Source organism: Geotrypetes seraphini, chromosome 4, assembly GCF_902459505.1.
Source record: "Geotrypetes seraphini chromosome 4, aGeoSer1.1, whole genome shotgun sequence".
Lineage (NCBI taxonomy): Eukaryota > Metazoa > Chordata > Amphibia > Gymnophiona > Dermophiidae > Geotrypetes > Geotrypetes seraphini.
Window position 1 is genome coordinate 254421911 of NC_047087.1, and position 15281 is coordinate 254437191.

General features: G+C 44.0%; 1 protein-coding gene across 2 annotated transcripts in view; it reads left to right on the plus strand.

Moving 5' to 3' along the window:
• The window catches only part of A1CF (APOBEC1 complementation factor), a 100523-nt gene that overhangs the window by 56599 nt on the left and 28643 nt on the right, over window positions 1-15281 (plus strand). For both annotated transcript variants that reach the window (XM_033943518.1, XM_033943519.1), the window contains exons 5-7: window positions 4621-4859; window positions 8855-9019; window positions 15052-15149. In XM_033943518.1, the coding sequence (XP_033799409.1) occupies window positions 4621-4859; window positions 8855-9019; window positions 15052-15149 (502 nt within the window). The remainder of the gene's footprint in view (window positions 1-4620; window positions 4860-8854; window positions 9020-15051; window positions 15150-15281) is intronic.

A 15281-nucleotide genomic window follows, 5' to 3' on the forward strand; every position in this document is an offset into this window, starting at 1 on the left:
GGGTCAAAGCACCAACAGCCTGAACCGTCCAGCCGCAAGTGATCAACACCCAGGTGCCCAGCCTCACCCAGGTGAACCATTATGTCCCCGTAGCAGCTAATAATCAGGCAGATATGAATAAGCAACATCCCCAATAACCAATCAGTAGGCTGTTCCCCACACTTCATCACCCTCCCCCCCTTACCCCCAGAAATTCCGATAACCATATCCCCGAAGGAATATGTGGTAGGTCCGAGAATGGCGCCTCACAAGACCCCATCCCCACCCTTGTAAACAATAAATTAACAGTGCCCCTATCATTTCAACCTAATAACAGTTCCGTAATATTCAACATTACGATAGCAGGATCCGCCTTCTGGTGTGGATCACGTCACCTCTTCATCTGTGCCTATGGCGGCTCGGATGTGGGTGGAATAGACTTGTTTATGTAGTCTGCGGCTGCCAAGGCCTCGGTGAACACGTGCCATGAGCCCTCATGATGTATCTTTAGGACCGCTGGATAGATGAATTGAAAACGGTGCTTGTTTTCTTCCAGCTTAGAACACAGTGGGTAGAAGGCTTTCCTGCGTTCAGTGAGAGCTGCTGAATAATCCTGGCTTATTCGGATTGCAGAATCTCTAAACTTCACGGTGTCACGTTTAGCTCGATACTGTCGCAGGATCTCCAGTTTGTGTCTGTAGTTGAGGATTTTTACGATCACCACCCGAGGCCTCGAATCCTTGGTCGGCCGTGGGCCCAGGCGGTGTGCCCGTTCTAGGCACAGCGGGCCCAGGGATTCAGTGTCTGGAAATTCCAGCTCCAGCCAGCCCTCCAGCTCAGCAGTTAGTTGGTTGTCCGGTATTATTTCAGGCACACCCATAAAACGCAGATTCCCTCGGCGCGAACGGTTCTCTAAATCATCTATTTTAGCTGCTTGTAGTTGAACCGTTTCTTGCAGGGCCGAGAGATCTAGTTCATGTGAGTTTAGGGTGTCTTCTGCTGCTGAAACTCAGTGTTCCAATTCGGACGTTCTGGCCGTCGTGTCAGACATTAGCTGCTCGAGTCTGGTCATTTGAGATGTTAGCGCTTCCATCTGGGGGGCCAGAACCTGTGCCACCGCCGCCTTTAATTCCAGTAGTGCCCCAGCCGAAAATTCTGTGACCGCCGTTCCGGATGCGGCCGCCATCTTGTCCGCCCCGGGGCTTGCACGCTCCTTGTCTTTGCGCGCTGGTTTCATGCGCGCCGCTTCTTGGGAACGTGTTAAATAACGTTCCATGCAGTCAGGCGCCCGTTGCTAGGCAGGTAGTGTCCGTGTGCGGTCCAAATATCGGCGGCAAACGCGAGGGTAGAGATGGGGTCTTGGAGCTGAGCGGGAACACGTCCTCACTCGCTCATAGCGTCACGTGACCTCCAGCGCCATTTATACAATAACACCTAGGACAGATTCTGCATAGGATGCCGGTCTCAATACCCGCCTAAGAAGCGGCTGAGAAGCATCCTATACAGAATCGCGTCTGACCTAACGGATAGATGCCTAACCCCCACCTAACCCCTGATTCTTTAACTGGCACCCATGTCACCGGTACTGATTAGAGCAGACATGGGCAACTCTGGTCCTTGAGGGCCGGAATCCAATCGGGTTTTCAGGATTTCCCCAATGAATATGCATGAGATCTATTTGCATGTACTGCTTTCAATGCATATTCATTGGGGAAATCCTGAAAACCTGATTGGATTCTGGCCCTCGAGGACCGGAGTTGCCTACCCCTGGGTTGGAGAATCACACTTGCCTGATCGAGGTATCCCTTACACATCAGCTGATCACGGCAAGGGAATCCCCAATCAGCCATGATTCAAGGAGGCCTGCTGGCTCAGCTGATGGGGGGAAAATACCCCTTCTGTGATCAGCTGAGCGGCTGTGGAAGGGGACCCCCGACACATACATTGAAATCAGCAGGAGGGATGCCCATTCTCTCCTGCTGCCAACGCCCAGAACCCCTGATACACCCCTCCCCCAAAGCAGCCAGGCAAGAGAGATGCCCACTCCCTCCTGTCGCTGACCCCCCCAAACCCCCCGACACCCCCGAACCTCCGACACCCCGTGAATCTTAACCCCAATACCACCCCAAACCTGCAGACTCCCACCCCGCACTCCTGTCAACCCTGACACCCCCCCACCCCCACTCCCATAACTCGTAGAAGAAAGTCTGACCAGAGGGATGCTTATTTCCTCTGGCCACCCAACCACTGCAAAATGGTGGATCTTCCTGGTATATTCTGGGATGCACCAGGGAGGGTCCCAAGGCCCTGACTGGCTCAGATGCCTAAGGCCCCTTCAGAATCATAGGCCTCCTTCCTGGTGCATCCTGGGATGCACTGGGAGTGGCTTAAGACTCCAATTAGCCAGATACCTAAGGTCACTCCCAGGATGCACCGGGAATGAGGCCTAAGACTCTTATTGGTCCAGGTGCCTAATGCCCCTGCTATGAGAGGGACCTTAGGCATCTGAGCCAATCAGGACCTTAGGCCTCTCCCTGGTGCATCCCAGAATGCCCCAGGAAGGGAAAGACCCACCATTTTGCAGTGGCAGGCATGCCGGCAAGAGATAGTAAGCATTACTCTGGCTGGACTTTCTTCTAAGAGGTACAGGAGGGTGGGGGGGGGGGGGAATCAGGGACAAATCAGGAGTGTGGGGAGTAAAGTTCATGAGGTGTTGGGGGTTCTGGGCGGTTTGTGGAGTGGCGGCAGGAGGAAGTGGGCATCCATCCTACCAGGCTGCTTTGGTAGGATGGCAGGGGTTCCAAGGGGTAGCAGCAGGAGGGAGTGGGCATCCCTCCTGATGGGTACTTCAGGGGGGTTAGGGGGAGTTGGAAGTAGGAGGGAGTGGGCATCCCTCCTGTCGGTCTTCAACAGGAGGCAAGGGTGGCAGCAAGAGGGAGTGGGCATCCCTCCTGCTGGGCTGCTTTGGGGGGGGGGGTGTCACCGCTTCATGGATGGTCCTGTGGCAGGAGGTAATGGGCATCCTTCCTGCCTATTTTGCCATACGTGTAGGGGGTTCCCTTGCCACAAATGCCCAGCTGATTGCAGCAGATCAGCTGAGCCGGCAGGCATCCCCGAAGCAGCTCTGTGAAACAGCCTGTGTTGAGGCCGAGGTTCACCTTTTATTATAAGGTAAGTGCATTTTAAGCATTATTCTGAAAAATTACTTTGAGGTTTTGAAATATTTAGACATTTTGGTGCTGTGATTAGAATTCTGAAGTTAACCACTAGTCTGTTGACTGCATGGTTATCCTCTTGTAACACACTGATCTATGAACACATAAAACAAAGTAGTGAATCATTTGAACATATTTATGAATAGCATTTTTGAATTGTGCTATTGTCTGTGGGTATTGATTTTTAGCACTTTTTATAGAATTTAAGGAAATATGTGTGCAAATGGGGAAGGGGGATTCTAAATGTACATACCAATTGCACACCAAGTTTATAGAATATTGGCACTTACCTATCAAATGTGTGCCAAAAATTGCTAAATGCCATGCACAAATGTTAAGCGTTCTATAAAATTGGCATGTAAGTCCCTTAGCATTTAACTGCAAGGGGGGGTTGTTCACATGGATGAAGCATGAGTGTGTCGCCACAACTTATAAAATACTATCAGTTGCACATACTGTATGGCACACTTAACAGCTGCTTTGAATTGGTATATGAGGTCATACGTATATTTTGGAACGCCTAAGTACCATTAGGTAATTAGCCCTAAGTGTAGCATTTTGTGGCATTCAATGTTTGGTGCTAATTTATAGAATTGCCCCCTAGATGCAAATCTACAGAATAGATTCACACATTTATACCAGCTCTATGGCTGGTATAAGTTTACAAATGCATATATTCCAGGTTACCCTGGTAGGCGTCTACTTTTCTCTACAGAATATACAATAATAAGGTGCGCTCTGGGTGCCTATCCATAGAGCAGGGGTAGGGAACTCCAGTCCTCGAGAGCCGTATTCCAGTCGGGTTTTCAGGATTTCCCCAATGAATATGCATTGAAAGCAGTGCATGCAAATAGATCTCATGCATATTCATTGAGGAAATCCTGAAAACCCGACTGGAATACGGCTCTCGAGGACCGGAGTTCCCTAGCCCTGCCATAGAGGTACACAGTTATAAAATTAGCCCCTTAGAGCAGTGGTTCCTAACCCTGTCCTGGAGGACCACCAAGCCAATCGGGTTTTCAGGCTATCCCTAATGAATATGCATGGAGTAGATTTGCATGCCGTTCACTTCCATTATATGCAAATCTCTCTCATGCATATTCATTAGGGCTAGTCTGAAAACCCGATTGGCCTGGTGGTCCTCCAGGACAGGGTTGGGAACTACTGCCTTAGAGTTTAGCCAGACAAATCTGGTTGCTAGCATAAGCTATCCTACATTTAGCCAGATACCTTTATTCAGTTAACTTTTTTAGGTCCTATTCAGCAGCACTTGAATGCTGTTGCATCTACACGTAAAGTTAACCAAATAAAGATAGCGCATTGAGCTGCTGGATATTGACCCCCTCCCCCCTTGCATTTTCTTATAGTTGGTCACTTCTTAGCGAGCTAAGCTGATTCCATTCTAAACAAAACTGTTTGCTCACAGAAATGGTAGGCTTCTGGGGGTTTGTGCCAGCGTTGATAATTGTCGTCTATTTGTTGGCGGGATACCCAAGTCAAAGAAGAGAGAAGAAATTATAGCAGAGATGAGGAAAGTCACGGATGGAGTTCTTGATGTCATCGTATACCCCAGTGCATCGGATAAGTCAAAGAATCGAGGCTTTGCCTTTGTGGAGTATGAAAGTCACCGAGCCGCAGCAATGGCAAGGAGAAAACTTTTACCAGGTGTGTTTTTCTTCTTATCCACCAGGTGCTTTCCTTCTGCTCCTTTAATATTTTCAGGTGTTTTTTTTTTTGAATCAAGGCTGAATCTGATGTCATAAATCTTTATAGGCAACTGCCCTGGTGCAGTGTGACGCAGTAGTTAAAGCTACAGCCTCAGCACCCTGAGGTTCTAACCCACACTGCTCCATGTGACCCTGGGCAAGTCACTTAATCCTCCCCATTTGCCCCGATACAGACAGGAGAAAAATGCTTGAGTACCTGAATAAATTCATGTAAACAGTTTTGAGCTCCCTTGGGAGAACAGTATAGAAATGGAATAAATAAACAGTGTGAAAAGTTTCAGCCTCTGATAACCAGAGCTGGTATTGTGAGATCACAATGCCTCGTTCCACCAGTGCCTAAGAGCCAACCTCATCAGTGATGTCACAATGGCTTGATTGTCCTATATTTGGCTCACTTTTACTACATCTTGATTTCTAGAGTGGTGCAGTGGTTAAAGCTATAGTCTCAACACCCTGAGGTTGTGGGTTCAAACCCACAGTGCTTCTTGTGACCCTAGGCAAGTCACTTAATCACCCCATTCATTGCCCCAGGTACATTAGATAGATTGTGAGCCCACTGAGACAGACAGGGAAAAAATGCATGAGTACCTGAATAAAATTATGTAAACCGTTCCGAGCTCCCTTGGGAGAACAGTATAGAAAACTGAATAAATAAATTTTATATCACTTCTTACATGTTTTTTTATGAAAATGGTTCTAAAAGATAGGCGCACACAGCACAAATACATCCATTTTTGAAAAAACAAGATTGGCGTTTTGCAGTTTTGAAAAGGGGTATGTTTGGTACTGGATTTTTGTGTGTTTTCTGCTTGGATTTAGACATCTTATCTAAATGCACCTCCATGTCACCCCCTTATTAAAGCATGTGCATTGGCTTCCTATTTCACACAGAATTCCATATAAGATCCTGATCTTGTTTTTAAGACTCAAACCACAGGCTTTCCACTCTTTCTGGCAAGGCTCCTGACACCTTACCAGCCCTCTAGCTCCCTTCATTCCTCACAATAGTATCTTCTGGTAGTTCCATCATTTAGGCAAATCACATGTGACTACCCGTAACTCAATTTTTTTCTTTTGTCTGTCCTACCCTTTGGAACTCTCCATTTGCATCTGTTAACTTGCTTACAGAAATTCAAAACTCATCTTAAAACCTCTCTCTTTGAAGAGGCCTTTTTTCGTACCTGAACTGCATTACTTCTCCCAGCATTAAAGGGCCTACAGAATGATTTCGAGATCACCTTAAATTTCCTTTTTGGTGGGTGAACTTATGCTCCAGCTACAAATATGAAAAAATGAATGCTGAGATGTTGGGGCATAGTAATGTATTTAACTTGATGTGGAGCCCATTGGCATCTTTTATTGCTTCTATATAGTTGTCATTTCTCTTTAATTTTTGTCTGATTTCCTTACACATCCAGTGTGGGAATGTAGTACTACTTTAAATAAGAGTGGGTTATTGGAAGAATAATTGCATATATATTATTGATTAAGTAAAGGGGGGGAGGAAAGATTACTTTCGAATATCTGTAAGTTCAAAGTGCTTTTCTTGATTTGTTATATGTTCAGATTCATATGTATTGCACTGTTACTACTTGAAAATTAATAAAGATTTATTTTAAAAAAGAGATGTAGCCTTCCTATCCTTAGCTAACCCTCTTTACTCTTTTCTGTCAAATTATATAGATCCAAATTCTTCCCATCCCATCTGCTATCATTTCTACCTATACACCCTCTCTCTCTCTCTGTTATCCATTAGAATTGTAGCTGCTCAGGTATCTCCTTGATATGACAGATAACAAGTCTTAATAATAAACTTCTAATAATAAATTGCAAGTCACCCTTTTACAGCCTCCAAGAACCTGTTCTATTATTAGTCTTTTACTTGTTACAGTCCCTTCTCAACTTTAAAAGATAATTATTTCCTGGCACACCTAAAATGAATTAAAGAATTCCTACACTTTTCCTAAAGCTTCCTTTCCCCTAGTATTGTCTCCTATCACTGCCACCACCCTCAGTCCCCTCCATCTCTATGTTTCTTCACTTGCCAAGTCAAAAGGAAGAAAATGAAATCTCCAGTGCAATACTTCAAAATGATGCAGGTTGACCCGAGTCAGGTGGCAGTTGGTTCTCCCTAGGCTTGCCTTCCATATCTCCATCTCCTCAAGGAAGACTTTTGTAAATATGAAAAAAGAGAAAAAGTCACTGCTTGAAAAATTCACTGTATAAAGATCTAATCATAGGTCTTTGCGCACTAAATCCTAATGCACAGTCTGGTACAAAGAACTCTGCTCAGAGATATGAAGGCATAGTGTTCCGCCTCACCCACCAATCATTGCAGTGTTCAGTGCATAATTGATGTATCCAATTTTTTAAAGTGCTAAACTGTTGTGTTGCTAGCTGCTAAAGCTATGCTTAATTCTTAATAGCAATAGCAAAAATCAAAGAAATTTTGCACTTATCTTTGAAAAATAGCTGGTTCCGACGTGGCACTGTTTCGAGTCTGCGTCAGAGAACCGACACAACAACTAAAGTTATAGACTGGAGGTATAAGCTCTGAAACCAAAAAATATAAAGACATGCTTAATAAATATGCAAGGTGTCTATATATAACATTTCTTAAAAGCTTACTTAACACCATAAAAGCTTATGCATGGTTCTGTCTAGATAGGAGTGCTCACCATAGAATAAGAATTATAAATTTCTGAAGGTATACACAACCCGATTTCTTCCCGGTGTATAAACAGACGACTGAACGCCAAGAGAACAATTTAAAGAGCTGTGTTCGCGCCAAAAATAGCATGATGACGTCATCGCGCAAAAAATTACACTAGAACTGTCCCGCTTAATGAGATGAAAAAAAATCAAACAAAAACGCCAATTCCAACGCAAATCTGCACATGTATACACAGAGCAGGATAGCTAGTTAGTGTAGATTTGCGTTGGAATTGGCGTTTTTGTTTGATTTTTGACTCTTTTTTTTCATCTCATTAAGCGGGACAGTTCTAGTGTAATTTTTTGCGCGATGACATCATCACGCTATTTTTGGCGCGAACACAGCTCTTTAAATTGTTCTCTTGGCGTTCAGTCGTCTGTTTGTACACCGGGAAGAAATCGGGTTGTGTATACCTTCAGAAATTTATAATTCTTATTCTATGGTGAGCACTCCTATCTAGACAGAACCATGCATAAGCTTTTATGGTGTTAAGTGAGCTTTTAAGAAATGTTATATATAGACACCTTGCATATTTATTAAGCATGTCTTTATATTTTTTGGTTTCAGAGCTTATACCTCCAGTCTATAACTTTAGTTGTTGTGTCGGTTCCCTGACGCAGACTCGAAACAGTGCCACGTCGGAACCAGCTATTTTTCAAAGATAAGTGCAAAATTTCTTTGATTTTTGCTATTGCTATTAAGAATTAAGCATAGCTTTAGCAGCTAGCAACACAACAGTTTAGCACTTTAAAAAATTGGATACATCAATTATGCACTGAACACTGCAATGATTGGTGGGTGAGGCGGAACACTATGCCTTCATATCTCTGAGCAGAGTTCTTTGTACCAGACTGTGCATTAGGATTTAGTGCACAAAGACCTATGATTAGATCTTTATACAGTGAATTTTTCAAGCAGTGACTTTTTCTCTTTTTTCAAATTGTTTCCTTTAGTCACTCTATGGTATCTATTTAGAGTTTATTACCCCTCCAGTATTTTTTGACTGAGTCTGCAATTTTGTAAATATGAGGCATGAGAATTCATTTGTTTCATTATAGATGCACTAAAATTAAACCACACAAAAATGTGCTGTGTGTTCCTATTTCCTGTGTTATTTCAGACGAAGGCGCATCTCTATTATCCAGTGAATGTGAGTGAAGAGATAAATAACATAAAACAATTCTCACCAATAACTTGGCATTTCTAAACATATTTGATAGGAAGAATTCAGTTATGGGGACATCCAATTGCAGTAGACTGGGCAGAGCCTGAAGTTGAAGTCGACGAAGATACGATGTCATCTGTTAAGATCCTATATGTGCGAAACCTTATGCTGACAACCACAGAAGAGACAATTGAGAATGAATTCAATAACATCAAGCCAGGTACAACATCTACATTTAAAATGTATTAAAATAGCAACTATTCTTCAATGAAAGCATAAGTTGTTATTCTGTTCTTTTCCAAGAGTTTTAATGCATATATCTAATTTCCACCTTCCCAAAGGTCCTATTTAACCAAAACTTCCTATTTTTTCCCAACAATCTTCTAAGATTCCTTCCATGTATTTCTTTTTCTCCATCTTCTTTTAATTATTTCTTCATTTACTCCATTCTTCCCTTGGAAGCACCTGCTTCATTTCATCTTCAAGTTCAAAATTGCAATTGACTTACAATTATGAGGACCCTAAGCAGATGTAAATACCAACAGGAAAATTATATGAAATATATGTGTATTTTCTTTACATACAAGGTCTGTTCAAAAAGTTCCAGGACAGTTTGAATTGTGCGCCAATGGGAAATTCTTTTGAGATGTGCTAGGCGAGCAACCTCCTTTTTTCCGTTTCTGGATATATGTTTTCATTTCCAAGCTACTGCAGTTTTTGTAAGTATGTTTTTGTGACTGGCTATTTTTCATCATATGTGACCTTCATGAGTAGCAATACAGCATAAAGTTCTGTTTTAAATTGGGTAAGACCAATATAGAAACTTATGAAAGGTTGAAAGTGGCTTGTGGGGAACATGTCATGAGTCATAGAAGGTGTTTTGAATGCATCAAAATTTGCACATTTTGCACAAAAACCGCAATGGCAGTTCTTCCCCAACCACTTTACTCTCCTGAATTGGCCCCTGCTGACTTCTTGTTTCCTAAACTTAAATCCACACTGAAAGGAAAATGATTCTACACCATTGAAGACATAAAGCAAAATTCAGCACAGCAACTTTTGGCGATTCCTGAAGATGCGTTTAAGGACTGTTTCCAGAAGTGGAAATGACATTGGGAAAAGTGTATACGTAGGGAAGGGGAGTATTTTGAAGGGGGACCCAATGGAATGCGTTGTAAGATTGTTTAATAAATTTTTATAAAATCAGTCCTGGAACGTTTTTAACAGTCCTCGTAATAGTGTCGATCCAAACTATGTCAGGATCACACCCCTTGAGATCTGAATATACTGCAGGTATTTATGCTTATTTAAGATTTGATATATCGCTCCTGCATTTTACTGACCTAAATGGTTTACAAAGTATCAAACTAAAATGAAATTAGGTACTTGAGAAAAACTACCCTATCTGTCCCGAAGGCTCACAATCATAAATAGCAATTAATTGATACTATTTGATTGCTATAGACTACAGTTTATTAGATTTTGCCATGATAATGAAAGGAAAATTAGCTGGAATATATTCCAAGGGTATAGTTTTTGGGATTGCTCAGACTACCTCCACAACACGCCCCCTCAAAATCCGTGTCTTGGAGCATCTGCACATGTAAATACTGCATCATAAAATTGGTATTTACACATGTATGTCTTTTATGCCAGGTACAAACAAATAAACCAGGTACAAACTTAAGAGTCCTTTTACTAAACTGAGGTTAAAAAAAAAAAAAAATTGGCCTCAGCGTGCCCTAACACGGGTCTTTTCTGCATGTAAAGGCCATTTTTACTGCAGCTAAAAAATAACCAATTATCCATTTAACGGTCATGTGCTAATTATGCTATTAGTGCACAACCATTAACAGAAATTAGTGTGCGAGCCCTTACCGTCACCCAGTTTGTAGGCAATACTGGCTCACATGCTAATCAGTTATTGAGTGTTAATGTAGCTGCGCTAACTGATTCATACTGTCTTGCTCACTCTATGCCCCCAGATATGCCTCCAAGAAAAATTCAGGATTTTTTTTTTTATGTGTGTGTGGTTTGTGCATACACATTGGGATTTTACCACAGGATATCCGAGTGTATCAAGCAATAAGTGCTTTAAGCCTACCACAACTTGAGGAATGGGCCACGAAATGGCAAATGAGGTTCTAGGTGGATAAGTGCAAGGTGATGCATGTCGGTAACAAAAATCATATGCACGAATACAGGATATCCGGCAAAAAGGGCAAACAGAATGCTAGGAATGATTAAGAAGGGGATCACAAACAGATCTGAAAAGGTTATCATGCCATTATACCAGGCCATGGTATGCCCCCACCTGAAATACTGTGTCCAACAATGGTAGCCGTACATGAAAAAGGACATAGTACTACTTGAAAGGGTCCAGAGAAGAGCGACAAAAATGGTTAAGGGACTAGGGAGGCTAGAGAAATTGGGCCTCTTCTCCCTTGAAAAGAGAAGACTAAGAGGGGACATGATCGAAACATTCAAGATATTGAAGGGAAAGAGAGATTGTTCACCCTCTCCAAGGTGAAGAGAACGAGAGGGCACTCGCTAAAGTTAGAAGGGAAAAGATTCCGTACAAACATAAGAAAGTTCTTCTTCACCCAGAGAGTGGTAGAAATCTGGAATGCTCTTCCGGAGGCTGTTATAGGGGAAAGCACCCTCCAGGGATTCAAGACAAGGTTGGATAAGTTCCCACTGGAACAGAACATACACAAGTAAGGCTAGACTCAAATAGGGCACTGGTCTTTGACCTAAGGGCCGCCGCATGAGTAGACTGCTGGGCACGATGGACCACTGGTCTAACCCAGCAGTGGCAAATCTTATGTTCTTAGACCGTAAGATCTCTAGGGTCAGAAAAAACCTTACTGTACCTAAATGTAACTCACCTTCAGCTGCTACTGTAAAAAGGAGAGAGCAAAATCTCAAATCCATATTTACACATGTAGATGCCATATTACTGTTTCTTACATGACTCTAAGATATATACTATTCAAATTTAACTGTCTTCTATTTAAAGCCATGAATAGAGACAGCCCAACCTACTTGAACAACCGCCTTATCCGAACTACCACAACCAGGCACAGGAGAACCTAGACACCATTCACGCACCCCCCAATCAGAGGCATCAAACGCACAAAAATGTACGATGGCCTTCTGGCCACGCAGGCAGCGAAACTAGACTGCCAACTATCCAATCTACTGATCATGACACCAGACTACAAAACTTTCAGAAAATAAATAAAAACCTTGCTATTCATGAAACCCATCTAGACAAATCAGCACCCCAGGAAGCATTTCAACCCCCCTCCCCACCCCGAAGTAACCCGCTCAACTCTGTACCACTTCTGGAAATGTCCAGATAACCTCTTATGTAATCTGCCTTGAACTACAAGGTAATCATATATAATAAAACGCTAAGCGCGCATGCGCGCTCGTGCCGCGTGTTCCCTGATCTGTTGCGGCGGCACGAGTGCGCATGCGCGCTTACTATGTCACCAGGGATGAGCAGAAGACTCCATCAGCAATTGCACTAGCCGGCCAACACCAGAGCAGGCCAGCGTGCCTCCACTGCAGCGCCAAAGATCTGTTGCCGAAACAAACTCCACCCCAGCATGAAGGGAAGGGTCCGGCCAGCCGGAGGCAGAAGGAAACAACTAAAAATAACACTTCCGGGGCAGGCAGATAGCGCGGTAAGGGTGAGACACACCTGCGTTGGAGAAGGCTTCCGATGCAGGCGGCGGTCGTGAGAGGAGCCGGCGGGAGACGGCCAGAACGCAGGAAGGCAGGTAGGGAAGTCAAAAGACTACGCCGCTAAGTTTTAAAGTTGTGAAAAGCCGACGGCCATGAAGTATGCAGGCGGCATACTTCACGACCGACGGCTTTTCAAAACCCCCCAGCACCGCCGCCACTGAACCTTTGAAAACCCTCCACCCCCATCAGCACTGCCAGCTGCGGTTAAGGCCTGGCTTCTTACTAATCCAAGCAAGCACCTTGCACTATCGCTGTTGAAGTAACCGGCAGCATGTGATGTCACCTTGAGGTAATTGCAGGTCTGAGGCAAGCCAGAGCACAATGAAACAAGATTTATTACTCTTCTAAGGTAACAGAGGGGAAGGGAAGAAGAGATGGCAGGGCATGGAAGGAGGAAGGTATGCCAGACCAAGGGAAAAGGAAGGGGCAAAGGAAAGAGGAGATGCCATATGAAACGGAGAGAGAGAGAGAGGGCAGACACTGGATGGAAAGAGAAGAGAGGGCAGTGAATGGAAGAGGCAAGACAGAGGTGAATAGTAGATAGAGTAGATAGAAGGGGTAGAGAGAGGGAGACAGACAATGAATGAAAGTGTGGGGGAGAGGAGGGACAGCTGCTGAATGGAAGTCTGAGGGATAAGGGGAGCAGACTTGAACAGAAGTGGGGAGGAGAAAGAAAAATGGGCACATGTGAGGGAAGAGGATAGAGTTAGAAATAAAGATAGACAGACAGGGGGCCAGGGAGAAAGACAGAAAGAATTACAAACAGCGTCCAAGGAGAGAGAGACAAATAAAAAAACAACAACAGACAGACAGACATTACTCTAGCACCCATTAATGTAACAGGCTGGGGGGGTAACAGGAAGGGAGCCCTACTGCTGAACAGGGGAAGCAAAGAACAGGTGCTGCTGGGCAGGGGGAAGGTAAAATGAAGGGAGAAGGGCTGGACAGTCGAGGAAAGAGAGACGCAGAAAGAAAGACAGACAGCAGGAGGGAGAGAGACAGAAAGAAAGACAGACAGAAAGCAGCCAAGGAGAGAAAATGAAAAAAAGAAACACAAAGACACACATCTATTCTAGCACCCGTTAATGTAACGGGCCTAAAGACTAGTAAACTATAAAGAATTTTACCTTATGCAAAATTGTGATTTCTTTAATAAGACATTAACTATTTTTTCTGCGGCCCTCCAAGTACTCTATTTTTTCTGCAGCCCTCACATTTAAAGTTTAATATCTTTCTTTCTCAAAACTGACACATTTCAATCATTATATTGAAAATAAAATCATTTTCCCTACCTTTGCAGGCTGGTGACTTTATTTTTCTGTGCTTTTAACTATGTTTCCAGGGCCTTCTTGTCCTTTGACTGTTTTTCTCTCCATCTTCACTTTCTGCCTTGCATCCATCTTTGGCATTAACTTAATATTCAATTTTTGTGCTTTCTCTTCAAAATCTAAGTTTCCATGTCTTACCTTCCCTTCCTATCTCTCTCTTCTTCCGTCCTATTTCCATGGTCTGACATCTCTTTCCTTCCTTTCTCTCCCTCCCTCCTTCCTTTCCCCTGGTCTGGCATCTGTCTCCTTCCCTCCCCCCCATGCCCTGGCATCTCTCCCTCCCCGGTCTGGTATCTCCTTTCCTTCCCTCCCTCCCATGAACTTGTTCCTATCCTCTCCCTTGTCTTCCTTCTATTTCCTTCCCTCTCTTTCCCCAATTGGGTGCAGCAGCAACAGAAGCAGCATTTCCCTTCCCCCTTTCCTGTGCAGCAGAGGCATTTCTCTTCCCCTTTCCCTCCCTCTCCCTTTTCCTGTGCAGCAGCAGTAGCAGCAGAATTTCCCTAGGGTCCCCCTTTCCTATGCAGCAGAAGCATTTCTCTTTCCCCTCCCCTTCCTTGTGGAGCAGCAGCGTATCTAGCCAGCTCCCTTGCTCAGTCAATCGTTCCGTTCATAGCCGCGGTTGGCAGCTCCTCGCGAGATCCGCGCCTGCATCAGAAGCCTCTCTAATGTTGTGACATCAGAGAGGCTTCCGATGCAGGAATGGATAGCACGAGGAGCCACCACCCGCAGCTTTGAACGGAAAGATCGACTGAACAAGGGAGCCGGCCAGACACGCTGCTGCTCCACAAGGAAGGAAAGGGGGAAGAGAAATGCTGGTGTGGATGGTGCGAGGAGCCACCGCCGGCCGCAGCTTTGACCGGAACAATCAGCTGCAGCAAGGGAGCAGTTGATCATCGTGTCCAGACTGCGGGCCGCAAAATAGCACCTGGAGGGCAGCATGCGGCCTGTGGGCCGCGGGTTTGAGACCACTGGTCTACAAGTACTGTGTGTTAGTTACTTTCTGTTCAATTGCTTTCTAACTTTCAGGGCGCAAAAAGATGAAAAATCCAAAATATTGAATATATCACTGTTTCAGATTCCTGCAATGTTTTTTTCTTGAACACGGTGGAGTAACCTCACTCTGTAACAATAAAATCTTTTTGAAATCCATATTTTTCACTGTATTTTTTAGCTGCAGTTGAACGAGTGAAGAAAATCAGAGATTATGCATTTGTCCATTTTAATAGTCGAGAAGATGCAGTTGATGCCATGAATGCTTTAAATGGAAAGGTAATTTTATTGATAAACAAGATTGGTCTGGGCTTTTCTTCATTGGTTAACTTTTAATGGGTGGCATGTACCTGCTATTTAGATGAACAAAGAATTATGCAGCTAATAATGGCTCTCTTATCTACCAAGGCA